This window comes from Fundulus heteroclitus, chromosome 6 (assembly GCF_011125445.2).
Source record: "Fundulus heteroclitus isolate FHET01 chromosome 6, MU-UCD_Fhet_4.1, whole genome shotgun sequence".
Classification (NCBI taxonomy): Eukaryota; Metazoa; Chordata; class Actinopteri; order Cyprinodontiformes; family Fundulidae; genus Fundulus; species Fundulus heteroclitus.
The window spans coordinates 10,414,251-10,435,813 of NC_046366.1; the positions used below are offsets into that span (position 1 = coordinate 10,414,251).

At 41.2% G+C, this 21,563-nt stretch overlaps 1 protein-coding gene across 2 annotated transcripts; it reads left to right on the forward strand.

Moving 5' to 3' along the window:
* The first annotated feature begins 680 nt into the window (after window positions 1-680).
* tgm1l1 (transglutaminase 1 like 1) lies at window positions 681-21,086 on the forward strand. 2 transcript variants are annotated; one of them, XM_021310248.2, is made up of 14 exons: window positions 681-895; window positions 5,322-5,620; window positions 5,728-5,916; window positions 8,554-8,805; window positions 12,996-13,114; window positions 14,649-14,756; window positions 14,845-15,022; window positions 15,639-15,777; window positions 17,622-17,814; window positions 18,112-18,265; window positions 18,426-18,710; window positions 19,964-20,124; window positions 20,251-20,387; window positions 20,479-21,086. In XM_021310248.2, exons 2-14 carry the CDS (start codon window positions 5,323-5,325, stop codon window positions 20,621-20,623), a joined length of 2,358 nt encoding a protein of 785 aa, XP_021165923.2. In that variant the 5' UTR covers window positions 681-895; window position 5,322; the 3' UTR covers window positions 20,624-21,086. The 2 variants fall into 2 exon arrangements, with proteins under 2 accessions (XP_021165923.2, XP_012707356.2); XM_012851902.3 differs by having other exon boundaries at window positions 684-895; window positions 5,725-5,916.
* The last annotated feature ends 477 nt before the right edge of the window (window positions 21,087-21,563 follow it).

Consider the following 21,563-nt stretch of genomic DNA (forward strand, 5'->3'; position numbering starts at 1 on the left):
GTCTAAATATTGTGGTTTTCATGTTTTTCTCCGTCTCAGTTGGTCTGCAGCAGTGTAGATTTTATGATTCTCAAATAGTGTTTAAAAGAATCACTGTTCAGTCTGTAGCTTTCCAGACCAAATTACAAAATAAATAAATAAATAAACTAACAAGCAGGTACATATTTCCATACCATGTTTATGCTCACGTCAACGCCAATGGGATGCTGGGCAGTGAGCCATGCTGCCTACTCCTGTTATAGTAACCAGCTTTAAATATATTAGGGGTAATGATGAGCTTTTAGTTGAAAGTGGGTCTGTTGGCTAATCAAGAGATAAAAAAGTGAAAGAGCAATGGGAAGTTTTTTTTTTTTTTTTTTTTTTTGCAACCAAAGGGTCCCCCTCAAATCGAAAGTAATATATTTGCTCAACCATGGTTTCAAAACGTGAGGTGGTCACCCAAGTCCAAATGTTTTAATCCATCCGGAACAGATGAATCACCTCATCTGTCGTTTCTCAATGTTTCACTCTTCTTAATAAACTTGTTGAATAGCAAATCTCCCCCCCCCCCCTTTTTTTTTTCACACACACGCACGTCATCCACCAGGACAAGCGTACTCGCCCTCTCTGACGCACCGCTTACCAAATCGCGCTTTGGACCGGGACCACCCGGTGGGAGTGGGGTAAGTTCAGCAGCACCTCAGGGCGGGGTTCTGCGCTGAGGCATAGGGGTGTGTATCTGCTTTAAATACCGAGCAACCTCTTGTCGGACATGCGTAAAAGTTCCACATCCAAAGAGCGGCGCACGTCACGAGAAGAAAGTTTTTAATCAACCTTTAAAAGAGCGCCGCATTGTTACACAGGGAGAACAAGAAGAAGAAGTCTCCCCGCTGACCCGAAAGAAGAATCCAATCAGGTCAGGTTCTTAAAAACTCTTATTTATGTAGTTATTATTTTTTTATTCAATTTTATGCTCGAACATAGAACTTTATTCTGGTGTCCTGTAAACAGAGAAGCTGGAATCCTATGAAATAACGCGTCGCGTCCCTAAAAGGAGCCCTGCATGGACTCTTCACTAGTTCTGTTTCTCTTTTCTCCGTTATTCTATAAACACATTTAGCAGCTTCACGTGATCCCAGCTGCCTGTGGACGTTTCTCCGACTATTCTGTCTCCCAGCAGTCTCTCTTCGTTTCCTAAATTAACTTTGGAAAGTTATTGGATTAGTTAAGGTTTTATCACTACTTCAGCCTGTTGGGTTGTGGCGACCCAGCCAGCAGCTGCTTCTGATTCCACTTTATCACAAAGATACAGTGCATCATGTGTGGCCTGTATGTACTTCTGCATTTATAGATTGCAGGGCAAATGTTTGGAAGCAGAAACAAATTTATACCACAAAAATACCAACAAAATAAGCATGGTTAAAATGGTGTCATTAGTTTCTTTATTATTATTATTATTATTATTATTATTATTATTTTTGCTTATGATTTGCTTTGACTGTAACATCAAACTTTTACATCAGCATGGCTATACACAATATACAAACTGGGATTATTTTGTTGCTTGTTTGTTTTACTTTTGTTGTAAAGTTGTGACCAATCATACATCTAAGCCCTAAGCATTATGTTAACCTGTATTCAGCGCTGCTGTGTTTAAAGCAATGTGTTCATAAATTTGTGGGTTCTCTCCTGGTACTGCAGCTTCCTTCCTTCCTTCCTTCCTTCCTTCCATCCTTCCTTCCTTCCTTCCCATCATATGTATTCAAACACAACACGTTGACATGCCGCTTGTATTTTATATACAGAAAACTGCCACATGTGCAAGCAACTAGTTTATTATTGCAGCTATCCCATTTGTTTTAAACTCACAGCATCTTTATAGCTGGATTAGTGAAAAGGCTGGCCTACCTTTTTTAATTTTCAAACCAGGAATTAAAAAAGTTTCACTCCAAAAAGAAAAAAAAAATCCTGTTATTGTACTGTATTAAAATGTTATTGCAATATGGTGGTTCTTGGAAAAATGCAGTGAGTTGGTACTTGTCATCAAGAGGTTGAGAACCATAAAGTCAGTATTGCAATTAAACAAATAATAAATGCATTTAAGTATTAAAATGCGTTTTGACATATCAGTGCTGAGAGACTTTTTGCATAATACGGCTCACCTCACCAACTAAACAAGCCCAGACTTTTGTCATTATTCATCGAGATGAGTTTGCCACTTTCTCCATCTGAAGACCGCTTCATTTCAAGATTGACTGATGCCTGTATTAAAAGCTTTTGCATTAAAATGGCGGTGATCAGAGGGCCCGGTGGCGCCGGTGCATTGCAGCCTCGCCTCTGTCAGCCTGCCCCAGGGCAGCTGTAGCTACTAACATAGCTCACCACCGCCAGGGTGTGAATGAGTGAATGACTGAACTGTAGTGTAAAGCGCTTTGGGGTTGTCAAGACTAGTTAAAGTGCTATACAAGTACAAGCCATTTACCATTTACCAAAATAGAAGGGAAAGAGCAATTTTTCCACATACCTCACTTTTTATAATGACTCTTTACTTTAAGGGCTTCGGGTAAGTGAGTAGGCAGCCTTGGGAACCCATATAAACACAATAGTGAGGGAAATCAGCTTTTTAATGATTTGTTACACAATTGTTCAGAGAATGTTTGTTTGATTTGGAAAGGAGCAGTGGAAGGGAGTTGATTTCTGGTCGCCAGATGACCTCAGGAAGTGTAAGATAGGAAAAATCCCAGCAGAAGCATACTGCACCGATTACCTCTTACAGAAAGCACAGATGTTACACACACCCACGCATTCTTTATAAAACACGGGTTCTGAAGGCTCGATACGTTGAGGCACCCCTCCCAACCACCTCCTCATTTGTACATTGCCCTTTGACCTCCGGTACATAACTTCACTATCGCTGTCCTTTCCCCAAGTTAGCCTGCAAAGTCAATTTGACATGATTTACATTGAAGAAAACCTCAATGCAAATATTTAAACAGAAGAATCAATCTGAAAGCCCTGACATTTCACCTAAGGCTATCATTGAATTTGTCTGTTTAAATACAGACTTGGTGAATAGCTGGAGCTATGCCAAAATAGCCTCTCGTCAGAAGGTAGGCATCTGAGGAATGCTTGAAATGGTTACATATGAAGAAAGATCATTATTTTACCAGCGACATCTCGGAAAATGGCACATCTTTTATGGAGGACTGCATTTTGTTTTCCATGCTTTTCAGAAACCTTCATAAATGCAAAACAACTGAAGCAGCCCATTAAAGATTTAAGGGTATTATTTTCCTAATAAAAAAGTAATTAAAGGCATATTTCTCTCTAAGAGTCACATCTTTGTGTAGAAGCTAATAGCAGCATGTCCACAAAACAGGGAGGTTTAAACGTCTCCGAAGCTAACATCTGCATCTTTTATGCTAGAAAGTCATTCTGTTCGAAAGTTGGAAATATACACATGTCGCAAATTTGAGTCATTTGTTTAGATATAGCTTTAGATTTAGTTTTAACTTCAGCTTTTATCCGCTTTGAGTTGGCAGAAGCAATTGACTTTCTGAAGCACTATCCTTCAACAAATTTTCTTCCAACAAGACTGGTTGAAAGACAAAAAAAAGGAAGTCCTGTAATGAGTTAAAGTTCAGATCTTTTTTTATTGTGAAACGCTGTGGAAACACAATTATGAAATATGTGGTAAAACCCTACAATGACTGTTTCTGTTAGGTCATTACTGTTCCTTTTCTACCTTGGCTTTCTGTTAACACCTGTAAGGCCTGTAACAGTTCAGGTCATTACTGTTAAAAGGGCTGATTTTGCTGATCATCAATTACTCAGTGAAGCAAATGTATGTGACTCGAAGCGTCCAGGATCATATGCCTCTTAAATCCAATGGAAGCAGCCAAGTACTCAGGATTTTCCTCCATAGCTTTTGCAATTTGTCTAACTATTAATGAAACTGTATAACATGTTGGGTGTTTAGATTAAAATGATTTCACTACTTTGTAAATTCCAGATTGTTTTTATTATGTCCCGAAAGACGAAGCTCCAGAAATAAAAGAGGATGTGTTTTCTCGTTGCCATAATTCAACGTCTCAGTTTGAGTCTGGGTTGTGACAGCAAGATAAATGCTCCCACAGTGAATCTAAACTAGCACTACCATACGTGCACATTAAAAAAAAAACTTCACAATCACATAAAATACATTACTCTGCAGTTTCTGTTTATGTGCAGGCGGGTTGCAACAAATGGAATGCAGCTGCTTGTAGGAGTTATGTTGGATCACACAGGGAGTGTTCACAACAAGGTCTGCAAAATGTCTCTTAATGCTTTGGGAATGTCTGAAAGTCTCGTTTAGATGTGAAGTAATTCTGGGAAAACATGAAAAAAAAAAGATCTTTGACCTTTTCATTATGTGAAGATAAAGAGAGATAGAGAGATGTTTGGTGAGGTGCTGTTGAGCTGGAATGAAATGTACTGAAACAAAATGTGTCCAGTCTGACATCTTGACTTTTTCGCCTGTTTGTTTTAACAATTTTGGTGACAAGTCTGTCAAAGATTCCCCGTTAAAAAGACTTTGTTATAAATAAGATTTTAGCATTTTGAGATAATTGGCTGCCAGGGCTGGGTAATATGGCTTAAAAATAAAATCAACTTTTTTATTATACCAAATCTGATTAATCTATAACCCCCCCCCCTTCTTGTTTCACAAAAATAAATTAAAGAAATGACTTTAAGAACATTTAGGTCAAGCATCTTCCCTGCGAGCTGATCTGAATGCAAAGTGTAATTACATACAAGCTGTGAAAATTGCTTGTAAAACAAGCCGTACCTTGTAAGCAATGAAAATATATCAAAATGTTTGCTGCTAGTGGTATTACACAATGAGCCAAGAACAGGCTTCAGATCACTTGTGTAACTTCAAACTAACTTCAAAAAATAAGTAAATGAGCTAATTAAATTGCCTCATATAATGGTAAAAAAAAAGCTTTCGTCTTTACAACATTTTGACAATATATTTTCCTAAACATATATTCCGCGTGTTGTTCTCTTCATGGAGGCACAATGAGTGCATTGGCCAAATGAAATCCACATTTTCCAAAAATTAAACCTTAAAAAATTGCAAATTCTAATTAATCGACAAAATCGATGTATCGCCATCCGTATAGGCTGCTTTTTTATTAAACTAGACAATCAACAGCAAAAAAGCAGGTAGACACATGTAGAAAAAGGATGGGTCGTAGCTGTGTATTTAGTTACTTCTGTGCTTTTATGATCAAGGTATGTGAACTTTTGTTACTGAAAATAAAATACCCCATTTTCTTATGTATTTATGCGTCTTTCAGAATGCCAGGTGAGCGACTGACAGTTCGAAGCCCGGCCGAAATTGGCCGTTTCCCCGGAGCGGCCCCGCCCCTCAGGGTAGAGCTTACCATTCAGAGCCAAGAGGGGAAGAAGCAGGAGGAGGGAGGCTGCCGTCGCTGGTTCAGGAAGATCTGCCCATGCTGCTGTAAGCGGCAAAACGGCACGTCCTATGACATCACAGACAAGGTGGAGTACACCAAGCCCCCGACCGCCGCTGCGGTCACCATGCCCGAGCCTGTCAAGCCAAAGCCTGAGAATGGAGAGATGAAGGAAACCGAAGGTAGAGTTAAATTTCAGTTCTGCATCCTGAATAAACCATACAACGGCTGGGTTTATCGACGCCGTTGGACGTTTTTAAGCTCTAATCCACCTATTGTCTCTCAGAAGTCAAGCTGTCAGTGTGCTCGGTGGACCTTCTGAGCTCCCAGAGTGGACAGAACAGAGTGGAGCACCACACCGATCTGTACCATGGGGACGAGCTGATCATCCGCAGAGGACAGGCCTTCCAGATGGAGATAGAGTTCAGCAGGCCCTTCAGTGCTGACACGGACAAAATGCGCTTGGAGCTGAAAACAGGTAATAAAAAAGAAAAAGAACGTTTTGGTGTAGGGGGATTTCCAAGGCAGAGACATAAGCAAGTCATATTATTTGTAGCTCACTCACACGTATTGGGTCTGTCTCATTCCGAATACTTCCGTCAGTGCACTGCCGTAGTGCCCACTTTCGATCGTTAGTATTGTTCCAAAAGGAACACTTATGTCAAAACGCTTACCGGAAATGACGGGATGACGTGACGAACGCAACACACGTGGACGCAAATTTTCAGCTCACATTCCTTTTTCTTGGCCTAAGTTGATGCAAGAGCAGCCGTGACAGGAGGCCATGGTGTCCCCAGCTCCGATGGTTCCGTCCTCAGCGTAGTCTTTGGTTCTTAAATAAAAGCCATAATGTAAAAGTTCAAATTCCTATCTGCATCTCGGTATTTCGACAGCTTGAGGCAGAAAGCTGTGCAGCAGTGTGGTGGTTCTGCTGTGACAAGTCTTTGCAGTATGCAAAACCTCGTTCCTACAGTTCAATGATCCTTCTCTGTCCTTTCCCTGTCTTCTACAAAGGCCTCTCATTACTCTGTGCCATAATGTGCAGAGCACCACTCTGAGCGGCAGTTCGTCAACACACTGTCAACTGCGGTTCTGCAAAATGCTGCGAGGACGATGCTGGAATGAGTTCATTTGTGTTAAGCTTTTGCCGATCTTCTGCAAGGTCTTCAGAGATTTGAAATACAAAAAATGTAATTCTGTAATTCTCTTCACTGCGTGGTTGCTGATGCTGGGGGGGGGGGCGGGGTTGCTCCCGTCGTCAGGCCGAGCTGCAGTTGAACCCTAGCTGCCACACAGGATTTGGATTCCACCCAGCCATTCCTCAGCGTTAACAGTTTCCAGACCTCAGGACACCAGACACCTCCCTCTGGAATTTACCGTCCTCATAGTACACACTTGGGAATAAATGACCATTGCATCACCACACAGGACCGGTTTCCTGTCAAGCAATGCTTAGATAATTACCATGATTTTCTCAGCTGCATTTGCAGGGGAGGTTTTACATGAAGCATTTTCAAGAATTAGGCAACTAAAAAAGTTGGTTTTATTTTGAGGACAAAGCTGTTTGTTTAAATGCAGTATTTCTTTAGATTCTTCATTGCATTTTTATTTAGACGAGAGGAAACTCCAGGAGTTCTGGATGCAGTCAGACGGGGAACAATGGCTTCTTGATACACTTATTGCTGGAGTCTGAACATGGCCTTCCAGCTGAGTTGCGCAGAGCTAACGCTTCAATGGAGAGCATTCAGTGTTTTAGACAGGCAAGTGAGCTTGTTAGGCAAGAACAGAATATCAGATGACATAAAGAAAACCGTTTAAAGCAACTCTTAAAATGCAAACACATGTGCTTTTGATTTCCCGAATGAAAAAAACAAACACAACTGAATATGTTGGAGCAGTTCCAGGCTTAAAGGTTTGTTTGCTTAGAAAACTAAAATTGCGCACAGCTGGGAGAGGCTGGGATTCATATGTGGTTTAGAGTGTTCTCCCATTTACCGGACCGCCCTGACTCATTCAGATATAGTTCAGTCTGTTTTCAGCTTGAGGCTGCAATTTCCCATCACCTCTGTGAGATTACGCAACGTCACAGAATAAATGTTTGGGACAAAATCACCAGCGGCACCATTGTTGGTATCTCTACCATTCCCTTTAAATTCAAAGTATTTGACCTATTTCTCCAAATTCATCCTTTTACAGACTTCTCAAAAGTAATCTTTATGGTAGATATGTGACTGGACAGAGATGTCTATGTACTGTAGCCACTAGGCCAGACGAGGACCTATGTTTACCTTGTCACCTTGCACAGTGTAGGTGATCATAATAAATGTAAAAAAAGAAAAACTCGCTGTTCGAGACCTGCAGCACAGCGTCATCTTGGGCCCATCATGTCTCCTTTATAACCAAGTCTTCACACGCGCTCTGATGAGGCTCGATCGTCAGATTAAAAGTACCTTTAGAAATAAAAACAACCTTTAAGCAGGTGTTAAACATGCTTTTCATCATGCCCTCATTTCAGTATGAAAAGGGTTTTTCATTGGTCTGGTGTAACCTTCTAATCTTAAATGATGGCTATCCATTAACTTTAAACGGAAGATCATTATAATTAACAGAGATAAAAGGCTTAGAAAACATTATTCTGTGCGATAATATATAATTTATATATGATGTGCTTCACTCAGTGGATTGAGCTAATGTTACTGTTGTTTGGGAGTGATGCCAGAGAAAGACCTTTGAATTTGCTGAACTCTGCTTGGACTTTAACTAGCTTTGCTTCCCTTCGGTCAAATACGACTAATATTGAGCTTTGAAGACAAAAGCTTAAGGTGGGTTTGGCATGAAGTAAAGGACGAGCGTGTGGAAAAGCCCCTCGTGTTACGTTTGGGGGGAGATGTGTGGAGCTGCAGGCCTGTTTCTCTCTGAAAGACCCCACTGAATAAAATCAAAGGTTGCATTTACCTAAATTTTACTGAGCGAGATTATGCTGCTGCAATCAAAGATCTATTTATTTTATGCCTTTTTTTTTTTTTTTTTACATATCTTTATCACTGGGGTGTCATTGATTGTAAACAATCAGAACAAATCCAACAAAAATGCAATCTTGTCTTGTGTGTCGTAGGTCCCCTGCCCATCGTTTCTAAAGGGACCCATGTCATCATTCCGCTGGTGGAGCACATGGATGACGAGCGCTGGGAGGCCAAGATCACAGAGCAGACCGGCAACAAGATCAGGCTGTCCGTAAACTCCCCGGCCAGCGCGGTGATCGGCCTGTACGGCCTCACGGTCACGACTAGCTCTGCCAAGGACGGGGAGCCGACAGTCCACAGCTCCAACAAGGACATCGTCATGCTCTTCAATCCTTGGTGTGAAGGTGAGGAAGAGGGAGCGAAGGATGTAAGGCGGAAATGTGGAAGAGAGGAGGAAAAGAAAGGCGGGTCAAAAACGATAGTCATAGAAAAACAAGGAAGGAAAAGAAAGGCATCGTTCGATTGAATGCCTAGAAAGAATTAATTGATATAAGTCTATGATTTTTCTGGAATGGTGTTTTTTTTTTTTGACTAAAACATTGCTGCTGTGCTGCAAGTACATTTTAATCAGTCTGACAGCAAATACCTGAAGAAAACAGATGGCTGTTTGGAGCTGTAATCTCTAAAAGGAGTACTGATATAGTGTTTCACATGCGTGAGGAAGGTCAGCAGAGTCTAAGAGTGTGCTGCTGTCCATCAAGCAGCAGCAGCAGCAGCATGACTGTGGGTAAGAATCTGAGTTATGTAACTCCCCTGACTATGATTTAAAACTTTTGGCACACTTGTTTGGCCCTCTTAAGCACAGCTCTCGGGTACATTTGAGATCAAACCAGTTTGTTTGCAGGAAGAAATAGACCTTAAGGGGCCCCATTTATAGCCAACATACCACCGTGCTTCTACTGTTGCTAATGCTCACAACGAACTTTAAACAAACACAATTGATAAATACAACGACTTTACCACAAAAAGCTCTTCTTCTTGCGCAGACCTTAGTTTTCACACCTCATCAACTTGTTTTCCCCTCATATTGTAATGTTACAGTATGTAATTTGCTATTTTTATGTAATTTACTATGGATTTTATGTAATTCTATGTGACCAGAACAAAGCAGCATCTCATATGTGTTGATCCAAACCGTTCCGTTGAAGCTCTGGCTGCAGGTTTAGGTGGCGCCGCTGCTGGAAGGTGAACTGCAGCCTCTTAAGTTTTCTTCCAGGGTTTGTCGTCATTTAGCTCCATTGGCCTGCGCATCAACCTTGACGGTCTTCACACTCCCTGCTGCATCCCCACAGCAGGATGGTACCATCACCATGTTTTAACGTGGGGGTGCTGTGCTAGGGGTGATGCACATGGGTAGCTCCCTGCCACTCAGTGTTTTACATGTAGGCCAGAAAGATCAAGTTTGGTCTGGTATTAGTTGACCAGACTTCTTACGGTTTAAATGCTTCTGTCTTCAAAACGTTTAAAAAAATATATAAATCTAATCGTTTGCAACTCAGTCCCTGATCTGTCTGCTGTGGTCTTTTATGATGCTTTTTGTTCACCGTTGTTCTCCGATAAACCCCTGAGGCCTTAACAGAGCAACCGGAGTAACACGGACATTAAACTGCACACAGGTGGACTGTGTTTACATATGACTTGTATTGTAAAGTCAGCTTATTGATTTTATTTAGGGGTTGCAGGGGAAAAGGGACTGACTACAGATCCACATCGCAAGTTGATGACCAGTCTCTGGCACTGTTACTTCTAGGTTGCCGGTTGAAAAGTTGGGGAACCCCTGATTTAGAGGTGCCTGGGTTGGGCTTTTAGAGGCATGGTAAATCAGAGTGAAAAAGACAGTGCGCTTTGGGCTCTGGGTACTTTTATCCGTGCCTTTCGGACTTCTGCGGAACAATCGGAGATTAACGAGTTCTCCGACTCGTTGCAGAATTTCAATTAGCCCCGCGGTTTCTCTTGATACACTGAGGCATTTAATGAAAGGATGCTACCAAACGTGGTCCACATTTTTTTTTCCCCTAAACTCTTCTATCCTCCTCTGTTGTGAAGAGGAGAACCAAAAGATAACTCATGTTATCATAAGGGATTTAAAATATCAACGCCCCAATAAAAAAATTTGTTGCAGCATAAACATTTCCACTTTCCTGAACAAGTATTTAACTAGTATTTGACATTTCCATATTTTATTTTTTACTTTCCAACCACAAACCTTAAGTTGCAGAGACGTTTAAAGCAGGATTGGTTGTTAAACCATATCCTATCCACCTGAGCTTTGGAGATCTCTTACAGCACTGTTTAAACCATCGTCTTACGATGAAAAAAAAAGTCAGGCACAACTGCACCCCTACCAAGACCGGACCGGCCACCTAATATAACAGGCCAAGAACGGAGAGTAATAATAAGATTAGCAGCCAAGAGGCTCGTGGCTACTCTGGGGCACTGTAGGGATCCCACTCTGTTGACAAGACAACTTCTTGTAGTTCACTGCACCAATCTGGCCTAATGGAAGAGAGGCAAGCAGAAAGCCATTATTGAAAGAAAGCCACAAGACATCCTAGTTGCAGTATAAGGTGGCCACAGTAAAAGAAGGAGCTCAGTTCAGATGAAAACTAGCACTCCACATCCTGCTGCAAACATGGCATCCACTATGAAACATGGGAGTGGCGGAGTCCTGCTTTGGCAATACTTTTATTCAGCAGGGAGAGAAGCAGGTCAACGTGGATGTAAGTCCGCCTGCCAGAACGAGAATAAGCCAAAACGTACAGCGAGAGCTTCAAATAAACGTTTTAGGTCAAAGCACGTTGATGCGTTAGAACGGCCCAGTCAAAGTCCAGATCTTAATCTAGCTCCTGATCTGTGCCAAGGCTTGAAAATGTCTTCTTACAAATACCTTCTGTCTAATCTGACTGCATACGCTATTTTGCAAAGAGGATTGACGCACAATTCAGTGTCTAGGTTTGCGAAGCTGGTACTTGCAGGTGTAACTGCCATGAGAGGAAAGCATCCGGCCTACAAGTTTTCAGATTTCTATTTATTAAAAAAAACAAAAGCTGTGGTAAATGTCTGCATAATCATGTGCTATTTTGTGTTGGTGCAGCAGTGCTGTGTAACGTCTAAAACTGTTTTGAGATTGTTCCTGGATTTCTCCTTATGCAAAACTAAATGTAAGATATAAGTCTTTGAAGTTCTATAAAAGAGTTTTGAGATATTTTTTGTTGCATGATGTAAACACATTTTTACAGCTCCAAATCCGTCTTTGGGTTGGGTTCCAAAGCTCTTAACCTCTCTGGGATGAATTGCTATGAGAGTTTGCTTTATTTTCTTATTGCCACTGCTTGTTATTTTATTCAGATAAGAACGTTTAAAGGAAATGAGCTCTTTGTTTACTGGGCTGAGCTTGGCAAATGATCCCTACAGGATATTTGAAAGAGAGAAGAATATGCGCAGTGGAGTACGTTTTCTTCTGTCTTTAGCTGGCGTGCCCAATTCGCTTCTCCCCCCTTCCGATCTCTTCTTCCTAAACCAAATCTCTCCCTCATGCCCATAAAAAATTCCAAATCCAACAATTATTGTATAAAATGCCAAGGGGCTGAGTTCAGAGTGATGCGGCCAGCTGGGGGAAAACCAGCCTTCTTTCTGGCTCTTTACTGCTTCCATGTGTATTTCCTGCTTTTTCTACGCCTCTCCCACACAGTTCAGATGCCTTTTTTTCTTTCGATCTGCAAACCTGAACTTCACTCCGTGGCCCCCCTTCAAATCTGGTTTTGAGCCTCCTCCTTCATATCCTCCTGGGTGTTTTCTTCCCACATTCCGGGAATTTTTCTTTGAAAGGAGCAAAAACGGACAAAGTCTCAGCTGACAGCTGCCGCAGTTTCACCTCTGCCTGCTTTCTTCTTTAAAAATCCCAACATCAGTGTTATTCTTCGCTCTCCCCCTTGCTCCAAACACTCCCAAACATTAATTCCCCTACTTTCTCACGGTTTTCCCCCGTGACTCTTTTATCTATTCCTTTCACTTGCTCTTTTCTGATGCCCGCTTTAGACACCCTGATACTTTTACTGTTCTTCCTTTCTGTTTCTTTTTTATTTTCTGTTGTTTTCCCACCACCCATGTTTAATCACTCTGCTGATAGCAAGAGCGGGATGGGAAAGAAAGCAGATGGAAAAAGAAATGTTCATGTGAAGTGACCCACGCCCAAGTGTGCAACGCTGATTTCTCTCCAAACAGACTGTTTCCCATAGGCCACTGAGGGCCCCACTGTAAGGTCCATGGATTCATTGTATTTTTTAACCATTTCCTGACCTTCGGGACTTGGTCCAATAAATTGAGAAAAAAGGGTCACATTCTTAAGCGGTTTAGTCACTGGGTGATTTTTTTGGGGGAGTTATTTCTACGAGCAGGCCAAGGCTTACAATCTAGTCTACTGGATCAAAAGATATCAGACATTTTGGTTTAAACCGTCAGCCACATTTCCAGAAGTCTTAGGTCCAAACTAGTTTTATATCTCCGGTTTGTTTTGTTTTTTTGTTTTTTCTAGAGGATACCGTGTTCCTGGATAATGAAGAGCAGAGGAAAGAGTATGTGCTGAACGACATTGGGAGGATTTACTACGGCACAGAGAAGCAAATCGGCGCCCGCACGTGGAACTTTGGGCAGGTACGGACTAGACGGGACTGTAAAGTGCTGTGAGCATGCCTTTGTGAAATATAATTACAGCACAGCCTGGGAGAGTTCTCCACACCACAGCAGCTTCACAATTACTGTAGCTATAACATCCCAAGGCCCTGCAGTGGATCAAAAAAGGGCAAGTTATGCATCTGTCAGAACTGGATAAGTGTTGCGTAGTGCATGTTTGTGATTTGAAAAGAAGCATCCATGTTTTTTTTTTATATATATATTTTTTTTTCCAGCCCATTTGTGGGCTTCATTTGTATTCTGCCCCTTCAAGTCAACACTTCTTCAAACCCCATTTTGCAGAAAGTACAGCCGCAAGTCTTTTCGGGTATGTGTCTACGATCTTTGCATATGTAGAGACCCAACCCAAGCTCAGTCAGACTGGATGGAGAGCCACACTGGAACCTATTTTCAGGTGGATTCAGGTCTCAACCTTTACCAATCAACTCAGATTGTTCTAAATCTGACACTGTCCTGCCTAAAGAAAAAGCATCCCCATAGCATTGTGCTGACGTCACCGTGTTTCGCTGGGCAGATGATGTATTTAAAGTAATGTATAGGGTTAATTCTCCACACACAGTTTTATACATATCACCTGCATACAAAGTGCAAATGGAGCTCCTTTAGGAAGTTTTCCAACCGTGACGTTCTTTTCGCCGCTCTCGTAAAGGCAAGATTTATGTTGTGCACAGCTAATAGTTGACCAGTCCACAGATTCTTCCACCTCAGCTGTGTTGAGCTCTGCAGCTCCTCCAGAGTTACCATGGCCATCTAGGCTGTTTCTCTGATCAATGCTCTCGGGCTGTTCATTTAGACAGACAGCTATGTCTTGGTATGTTTGCAGTTGGTCCATTTTCAGATGAGGGATTGAACAGTACTGTATGACGAGACCAAAGCTTGATCTAGTTTCATATCGTAACCCTGAACCCTTTTCAGAGACTTTCTTTGTTCACTGATGTTCTCCAACCAACCTCTGTGGTCTTCATAGAACTGCTGGATCTAAGCTGAGATTAGATTACACACAGGTTTATTCATATCAGAGTAGAAGGTGCTGAATACAGGAGTGTGCTACACTTTTTTATGTCAATTTTTGAAAAACTATGCTTCCTGTTCCGTCCACTTCACAATTCTGCACTGGATCTTGTGGTCTGTCACACAAAATTCCAATAAAAACATGTCTTAAATGTGTTGTTACTGAAAAGTACTGTAAAAATAAATTTACCTTACCTTATGTAAGGTAAATTAGAAATACGTTACAACCTCACATTGAAGTTTGTGGGTTTAACATATCAATTTGCACACAATTTAATCCTAATGACAGATTATCATGGGTATTAGTATTTCATTGTGAACAATATTCTCTTTCTTCTTAAAGGTTTAAAAACTACAAAGTATTGTGTCAAACTATGCATCTGTGGTTATACTCGCTACCGTCATGCTCTCGTTGTATATAGCCGTTTCATTCATATAATTTGTGTTTAGCTATTTTGTACTAATCCTGTTCCTTTTTTGCTAGTTTCATGAGGGAATCCTGGATGCATGCCTGTTCATCTTGGAGAAGAGTGACATGCCCCCATCTGGCAGAGGGGATCCGGTCAATGTGGTCAGAGTCATTTCCGCCATGGTGAGAAAATACAACATACACAAGAAAAAGACAACAGAAAATGAGTTAAAATAAATGGAAACGGTGCAAATAAAAGTTATGCTTTCAGATAAATGCACAGGACGACTATGGGGTCCTGGTTGGGAACTGGTCGGGGAATTACGCCGACGGAGTCTCTCCTGCAGCCTGGAGCAGCAGTGTGGAGATCCTGAGGAAATACCACTCCTCCACCGGAACGCCCGTGAAATACGGGCAGTGTTGGGTCTTCTCCGGGGTCACTACTACGGGTGAGCAGGAGAAAAATAACACACAGAAGCTGCACTTGTGGATGTTATGTGTGGGAGAGTAAGCAGGGTTTGTTTATAGGGAGGGCTTGAACCACAGAAGGGGGTTGAAAGCTGTTTGAAGCCATCTGTGAGGAGTGTGCTGTGCATGTTTATTTGCTGCGCGTGTATGTAAAGAATCTAGAGAGGATACTAAGCAGTGTTCGCTGGAATCCATCTGCTCAAAAAGTTACTAACTCCATTAAGACTCCAAAAAAATGTTTCTGATCTAATCAGGCGCTTTTCATCAGCTTTCTCTGCAACCATATCTTCATTGTGTGTGTGTATCCAGGGAACCCTCACATGATAGCTTGCTGATTTTAGCACATGCCCCTGATAGCGAGCCGTAGCTCATGCATAACCTAAATTCATCTCACCGACATTCTCGTCATACGTGCTACTTTTGCCACAAGCTGAGCTACATGTGTTGCTTTCATTCAGCTGGAATAATAAAGTTTACCCTGTGAAATGCGCAAAAAAATATATGTAACTATAGAAAGTGTATGTTCAGTTCAGGCCAGTTATTAGATTTGCTTGCAAATGTAATTTTAATGCTTTGTCTGCCTTTCCTCGTTTTCAGTGCTGCGCTGCCTTGGCATACCTGCCCGTAGTGTGACCAACTTCCAGTCTGCACACGACACCGATGTATCCCTCACTACAGATATTTACTTTGATGAGAATATGGAGCCAATTGACCTGCTTAACAGTGACTCTGTCTGGTGAGATGCTGAACTTTACGTTGGAAGGGCACCATTCATCCGTACAATAGAACACGCATGAAAAGGCCAGCTGCTCCGTGCATATCTCTGGAACGCACTAAATTTAGGTCCTCTCCAAAAGCACTCCCCTTACGCTGGAATGCTTGGAGAAGTCATGCGCTTTAGCCATTTGCAGCTCCTTTCAACCCACAGAACCTAATATTCTGTGTGCTATTTGCTAACATTTCCCCTTCCAATATTTGGCTCTCATATACTTTGGCGGTTTAAAGAGCATATATCATCTACTTTACAAATTCAGAATTGATAGTTGTATTAAATTTTATGTCCCAAGTTGGGAACTATGTCAATTTATGTGAAAGAAAGAGGTTTGTTTAAGAAGGCTTACGTTACGTATAGAACTCCAAACATGGACATCAATGCTTAGCACAGTGGACACAAACATAAAGTAATGAAAGCAAAGTCTTGATATTTCACTGATGCTATAAAGCAAATGGTTATTCATTGATTTGTCCAGTGATTAGGAAGTCGTCAGGAGAAATGTCTGCAAGCTAGTAGTTCAGAGATCCAGCAGACTAGTGTCCTACCCTGGGATTTAAAAGCGCTCTGTGGTTATCTGTGATTCCCCTGAGGAGAAGGACCGCTAGTGACCAAAACGCTATTCCAAAACACAAACCCTTTGGCATATCTGTCATCTGAATGGTTTATATTAGTGATCCTTGTAGAGATTGTGGAAAACACAGTAGCAGTGAGTTGAAGCATCAGAAAGTCTCACGTTTCCTGGCACGATGACTCCGTCTTTTACCAGTTAAGGGTCAACTGTAGGTTAGTAGTACCAAACCTCTCAAGAGGACAGGAAGAAGAAGTGAAAAGAGGAAAGGAGGGAGTGGAGAGGAATTGAAAGTATATACCATTTATCATTCATTTGGCTCAGACACTGGGAAAAAAACAAAACAAGTTGCAGCTGCAGCTTATTTATGCTGAACATGCAGAAGAAACATTTGGAGAAAGAAGTTGTCGATTTGATTTAATATTGCAATGTGTAGACATAAACTGATCAAAACCAAAAAGTATAGTTTCTCACCAAATAGAATTTTAACAACTAAACTGAATCCCCACAAATCCTCACTGTCCCCTTGAAGATGGTGGTGGGAGGGGGGGGGGGGGGGGGGGGGGCATTTGTGCAAGGGTAAGGGTAAGGGGAAACCCGCGTTCATTTCCTCCATCTATAGAGAAAGTAAGATTGCTTACTGCATCACTTTCTGTATCACCAGAAAGCAACCAGATATCCATTAAACATGTTCCCCTTAAAAGGATTATTTTTGTCAAGAGATATATTTGTTGTTTTGTTTAGAGTTGGCAGTCATGTTCTGCATTTCTGGATAAAGCATCTATATGTATGGAAGTACCCATTTATACGGTGTGGCTTCAAAGGCTGCGTCGGAAAAGTTTGGTTTGACGTTATCAGCTTTAAAAATAAGTTTACACTTTTCTATGCTCTCTGCCTCTGATATATTATGAAATTTAACCTTTAGTATGCCCTTAAAACTGGTTGTAGTTGTGATTTGTCTATTTGCTACGTCAAAATATAGTTGTTTTTTTCGGTAATTAAAACTTCCTTTTCCCAATTGCCCTGTATTAAACAACCATTATGTATTGTCAAACTCACTTAAGGTGTAAAATGTAGTTAGCCAAATCAGCTGTTTCTTCATGTTTGTAGACTTTATAAGAAACGCTGCTGTTTCAGACCGCGGGGGCAAATTAGAGTGGTGCCAATACTTTTTAGTATTAAAAAAAGCCATTAGATGAGTGGACTTTCTCAAACGCGACAACCTTTTTACCTGTAGGAATTTCCATGTCTGGAATGACTGCTGGATGGCCAGACCAGACCTGCCCCCTGGCCACGGAGGCTGGCAGGCTGTTGACTCCACACCCCAAGAAACAAGCCAGGGCACCTTCCGCTGTGGCCCAGCCTCTGTCAACGCCATCCGCTCTGGCCAGGTCTACCTGAAACACGACACACCTTTCGTCTTTGCTGAGGTGAGTGTATTTTTTTTTTATATCCACATTATAAGCTGAAGGTTTAGGCTTTATAGGAGTAACCTTTTTACCCGGAGAAGTTTGCATTTTCAGTTTTACTGCCAATATTTAGTTAAGTGGTTTATAAGCATCTCCTGTGGAGGATTTTATGATTATCTAATTAAGTCAATGAAATTATAAATAATTATGTCTTGTGCCTTCAAGCTGAAATGAATTAAGCAATAAACTGTTATCCGTGAGTTCAGATTGATCATAAATCTTTAAAGCTGACAATCCTTTTTGGCATTTGCTTCTCAGGTCAACAGTGACAAAATCTACTGGCAGAGGAACCTGGACGGTACTTTCTCCCAGGTCTACAGCGAGAAGAAAGCGGTTGGGCACTGCATTAGCACCAAGGCAGTGGGCTCTGATGAGCGGAATGACATCACACACCTGTACAAACACCCAGAAGGTACTGATAAGCCTTCTGTTCACAGATTCCTCCCAAACTACACAACCGCTCACGTCTTCTAAAATATCTCTGTGTACCATTTCTGGTGTAGCTTTACATAATTCCTGTACAATCCGACAAAAAGAATGTTCACTTACCTCTTTATCCTCTCCCTGGGCAGAATCTGAGGAGGAGCGCATTGCTGTGGAGACAGCATGTCGGTATGGCAGCAAGCCAGACGTCTACTCCGTTCCTGCATCCGAGGATGTGACCGTGGAGGTGAAGATAGACGGCGAGGGGCCTAGGATGGGCACCGACGCCAAGCTGAGCATTGTGGTAAAAAACCAGAGCTCACAGCCCCGCCAGACAACGCTACACAGCCAGGTGGCCGTCATGTACTACACCGGCGTGCTGAAGAACGCCATCAAGAAGGATAAGATCCCTGTGGAGCTTTTGCCCAATGAAGGTCTGATTTTTATCTGGTTGGTTAAAATGTGAAAAACAAATAATGCTACAGATTTTTTTCCAACCCATATAGAGCTTTAGCTTTGGTTACCATAATTCTTATTGCTTTGGACTAAATTAAGCTGTCAGTGGGACGGACAGGAAGAGAAGATTTTTGTGAACAAATAGAGGATCATTTAAGCCCCTTTCACACCATTATGTTTGTCATAAATAACCAAGCAACTAAAAGCCATGACATATAAGTTCATTCTTTACTTTAGTCAGATATCTTTATGAATTATGTTGGTAAAGGGGTCAAGTTTCAGATGTGGTTTATTTTAGTGATCATCTGAAAATTTGTATTACACTCTATTCCAAGTTTCTGTTTCCGTGACTCACGATCAAACCAAAATGACTTTAAGTGACCTCTTCAGGGTAAGGTTATGGGACATACTAGAGTTACTAAACATATTTCTTACTTTTGGGTGTGAGTAGATTATAGAAAGTTGCTTTCAATCAAAATGTTGGGTTCATACTGTGTTCCATGACATATGAAATTCCCTGTGGTAAACGGCAGACACTTAATACCCACAAATTGTAAGTAGAAATAATTAAAAGAGGTAAAATGACTAGCACTCCCTGGTTACCCGATTGCCGATATTTTTCCTTTTGAGCTGAGTCACAACATTTGGGTGGAGTAATAAAAGGGTCTTGCGACACTTTAAAATAAATGGGGAGATTCCATGTTCTCTCATCTTGAGCCAAAGTAGCTTTCAAGAACAGACAAGAGCAGAAGGGCTAAGCGTGCTGTGGTGATAAATGAAACTAAAATCATAGGTTCTATCTTTTGGGGTTATTGAGGTCAGTCAGTTTTCTGTTGTATGATACATGCGGTGTGTGTGTGTATGTGAAACTGTTTTAATATGCGAACAAACCGAACCTAAGAGAAAATAACCAGCAAAGCTGGAGAGGTGAGCAGAGATAAGTCAGTTGTCAGTGGGTAGAGCTCCAGCTGGTGTTTCTTATCACTCTTTAAAATGAAGACAATGCGCGGGCTGGAAAAATGTTTGCAAATGTTCTTGCTGTGTAAACAAACTAGCTTCTTTCCCATAAGTTAGCAAGTGCTAGCAAAAATGACAAAAACAAACCAAACAAAGTTATTAAGAAGTTACTGCAGGGTTAGGAGAATGTTGATATAAGCTTGTCAGGTCAGTAAAAATAGGAGCGTTCCGTTGGTAAAAAAAATTAAAATTATTTCTTTCCCTCTGCACACAGAAAAGATTATCGAATGGGTTTTGCCGTACCAGCAGTACCAGAACCAGTTGGTGGACCAGGCTGCTCTGATGCTGACACTGTCCGGAAGAGTCAGTGAAACCAAGCAAGTGTTGGCCAACCAGACAACGTTCAGACTCCGTACACCTGACCTCCAGATCACGGTGAGCTTTAAATTAGCATCTGAATTTCCCGGCTTTTAAAATCAAGCATAACAACACAAATTCTGTAGAGTGTTCGATTCAGCTTCTTTTCCTTGATGAAGTTCCACTTCTCCCTTTTTAAACCAGCCTCTGGGTGAAGCTGTGGTGGGTAAGGAGATGTCAGCTAAGATTACCTTCACCAACCCGCTGTCACGTATACTGAAGGACGTCGTGTTCAGGGTGGAAGGCCTGGGCCTTCAGAAGGGTCATGAAGTGGTCGTAGGGTGAGCAGACTTCCATTTTTTCCCCCCAGGATCTTCTCTTCCCCATTTTCTTCTCCTTTTGAAACTAACGTTTGATTTCTTCCTGTCTCAGTGATGTGGGAGGCCAAGCCACAGTAACACTGACGGAGCACTTCATCCCCACCCAACCTGGACCCAGGAAACTGGTGGCGTCGCTTGATTGTAAACAGCTAACACAAGTACACGGAGTGGCCGACGTCGTGGTCCTCGAACAATGAGAGCTTCAAATTCTACTAAGTGTGCTAATTCTCTGAATTTTAAGCAGTCCTGTTTATTTTTTACTGCTACAAATTTTATTCTGAACTATGAAACAATGATTAACCACTGTAGCATTATCAGTATTATTATTTTTGTATTTATCTGTTATAAACTTAACTCTTGTGTCGTGCTCTGGTTGGGCATGCAGACGGTATTGAACAAAGGCTTTAATTAGCTTTTACTAAACAGATGAACCTATTCTAACACTAGTGAAATGTAAAACACTGAACAAAAAAAAAAAAAAAAAACCTGTGATGGTTCACAGTGGGGCCATTCTGTTTTTATGTTAACGTCTGTTTGTGTGGTTCATTTGGAATCTGTTAATGTGAAGATTATTGACAAAAGGAACAACTTTACATGGTTCAAATGAAGGAGGAGTTCTGTACATGGTTTAAGAAGAAATCTACTCAAATTATAATTTTTTTCTCTGAAGTCTGCCAATATTTTCTAAAATTGTCTATATGGACAATAAAAAAAAAAAAAAGAATCAGCTGAAATATTTTTAAAAATCCAAATGAATTAACCAAAACGTAGAAAATCAAGGACTTATGTTGAATAATAGTTTTATGCTGCCTCTTTTTCATTAAAACGAAAAAAAAAAAAAAACCTCCAGAAGTTATTCTGGATTTTTTACTCTGTCTTTCACCATCATCTGGTTACAATAACTCTCTCTTATTTGATTCTGTACTTTTATGGAACTCCTTCCTCAACCAAAGCCCTGGCTTTGGTTGAATATGTTAAGAGTCTTTATCTCACAACTTTATCTATGCATTCAGATTTACTGTAGTGAGGTTTACTTCCTCCACCTACGTTATTTTTTATATATTTAACTTGCAGCAGAAATGATTGGATGGTTTTAAAAGATTTGTGATTGGCCAACTTGTAAATTGCTCGAAGGCT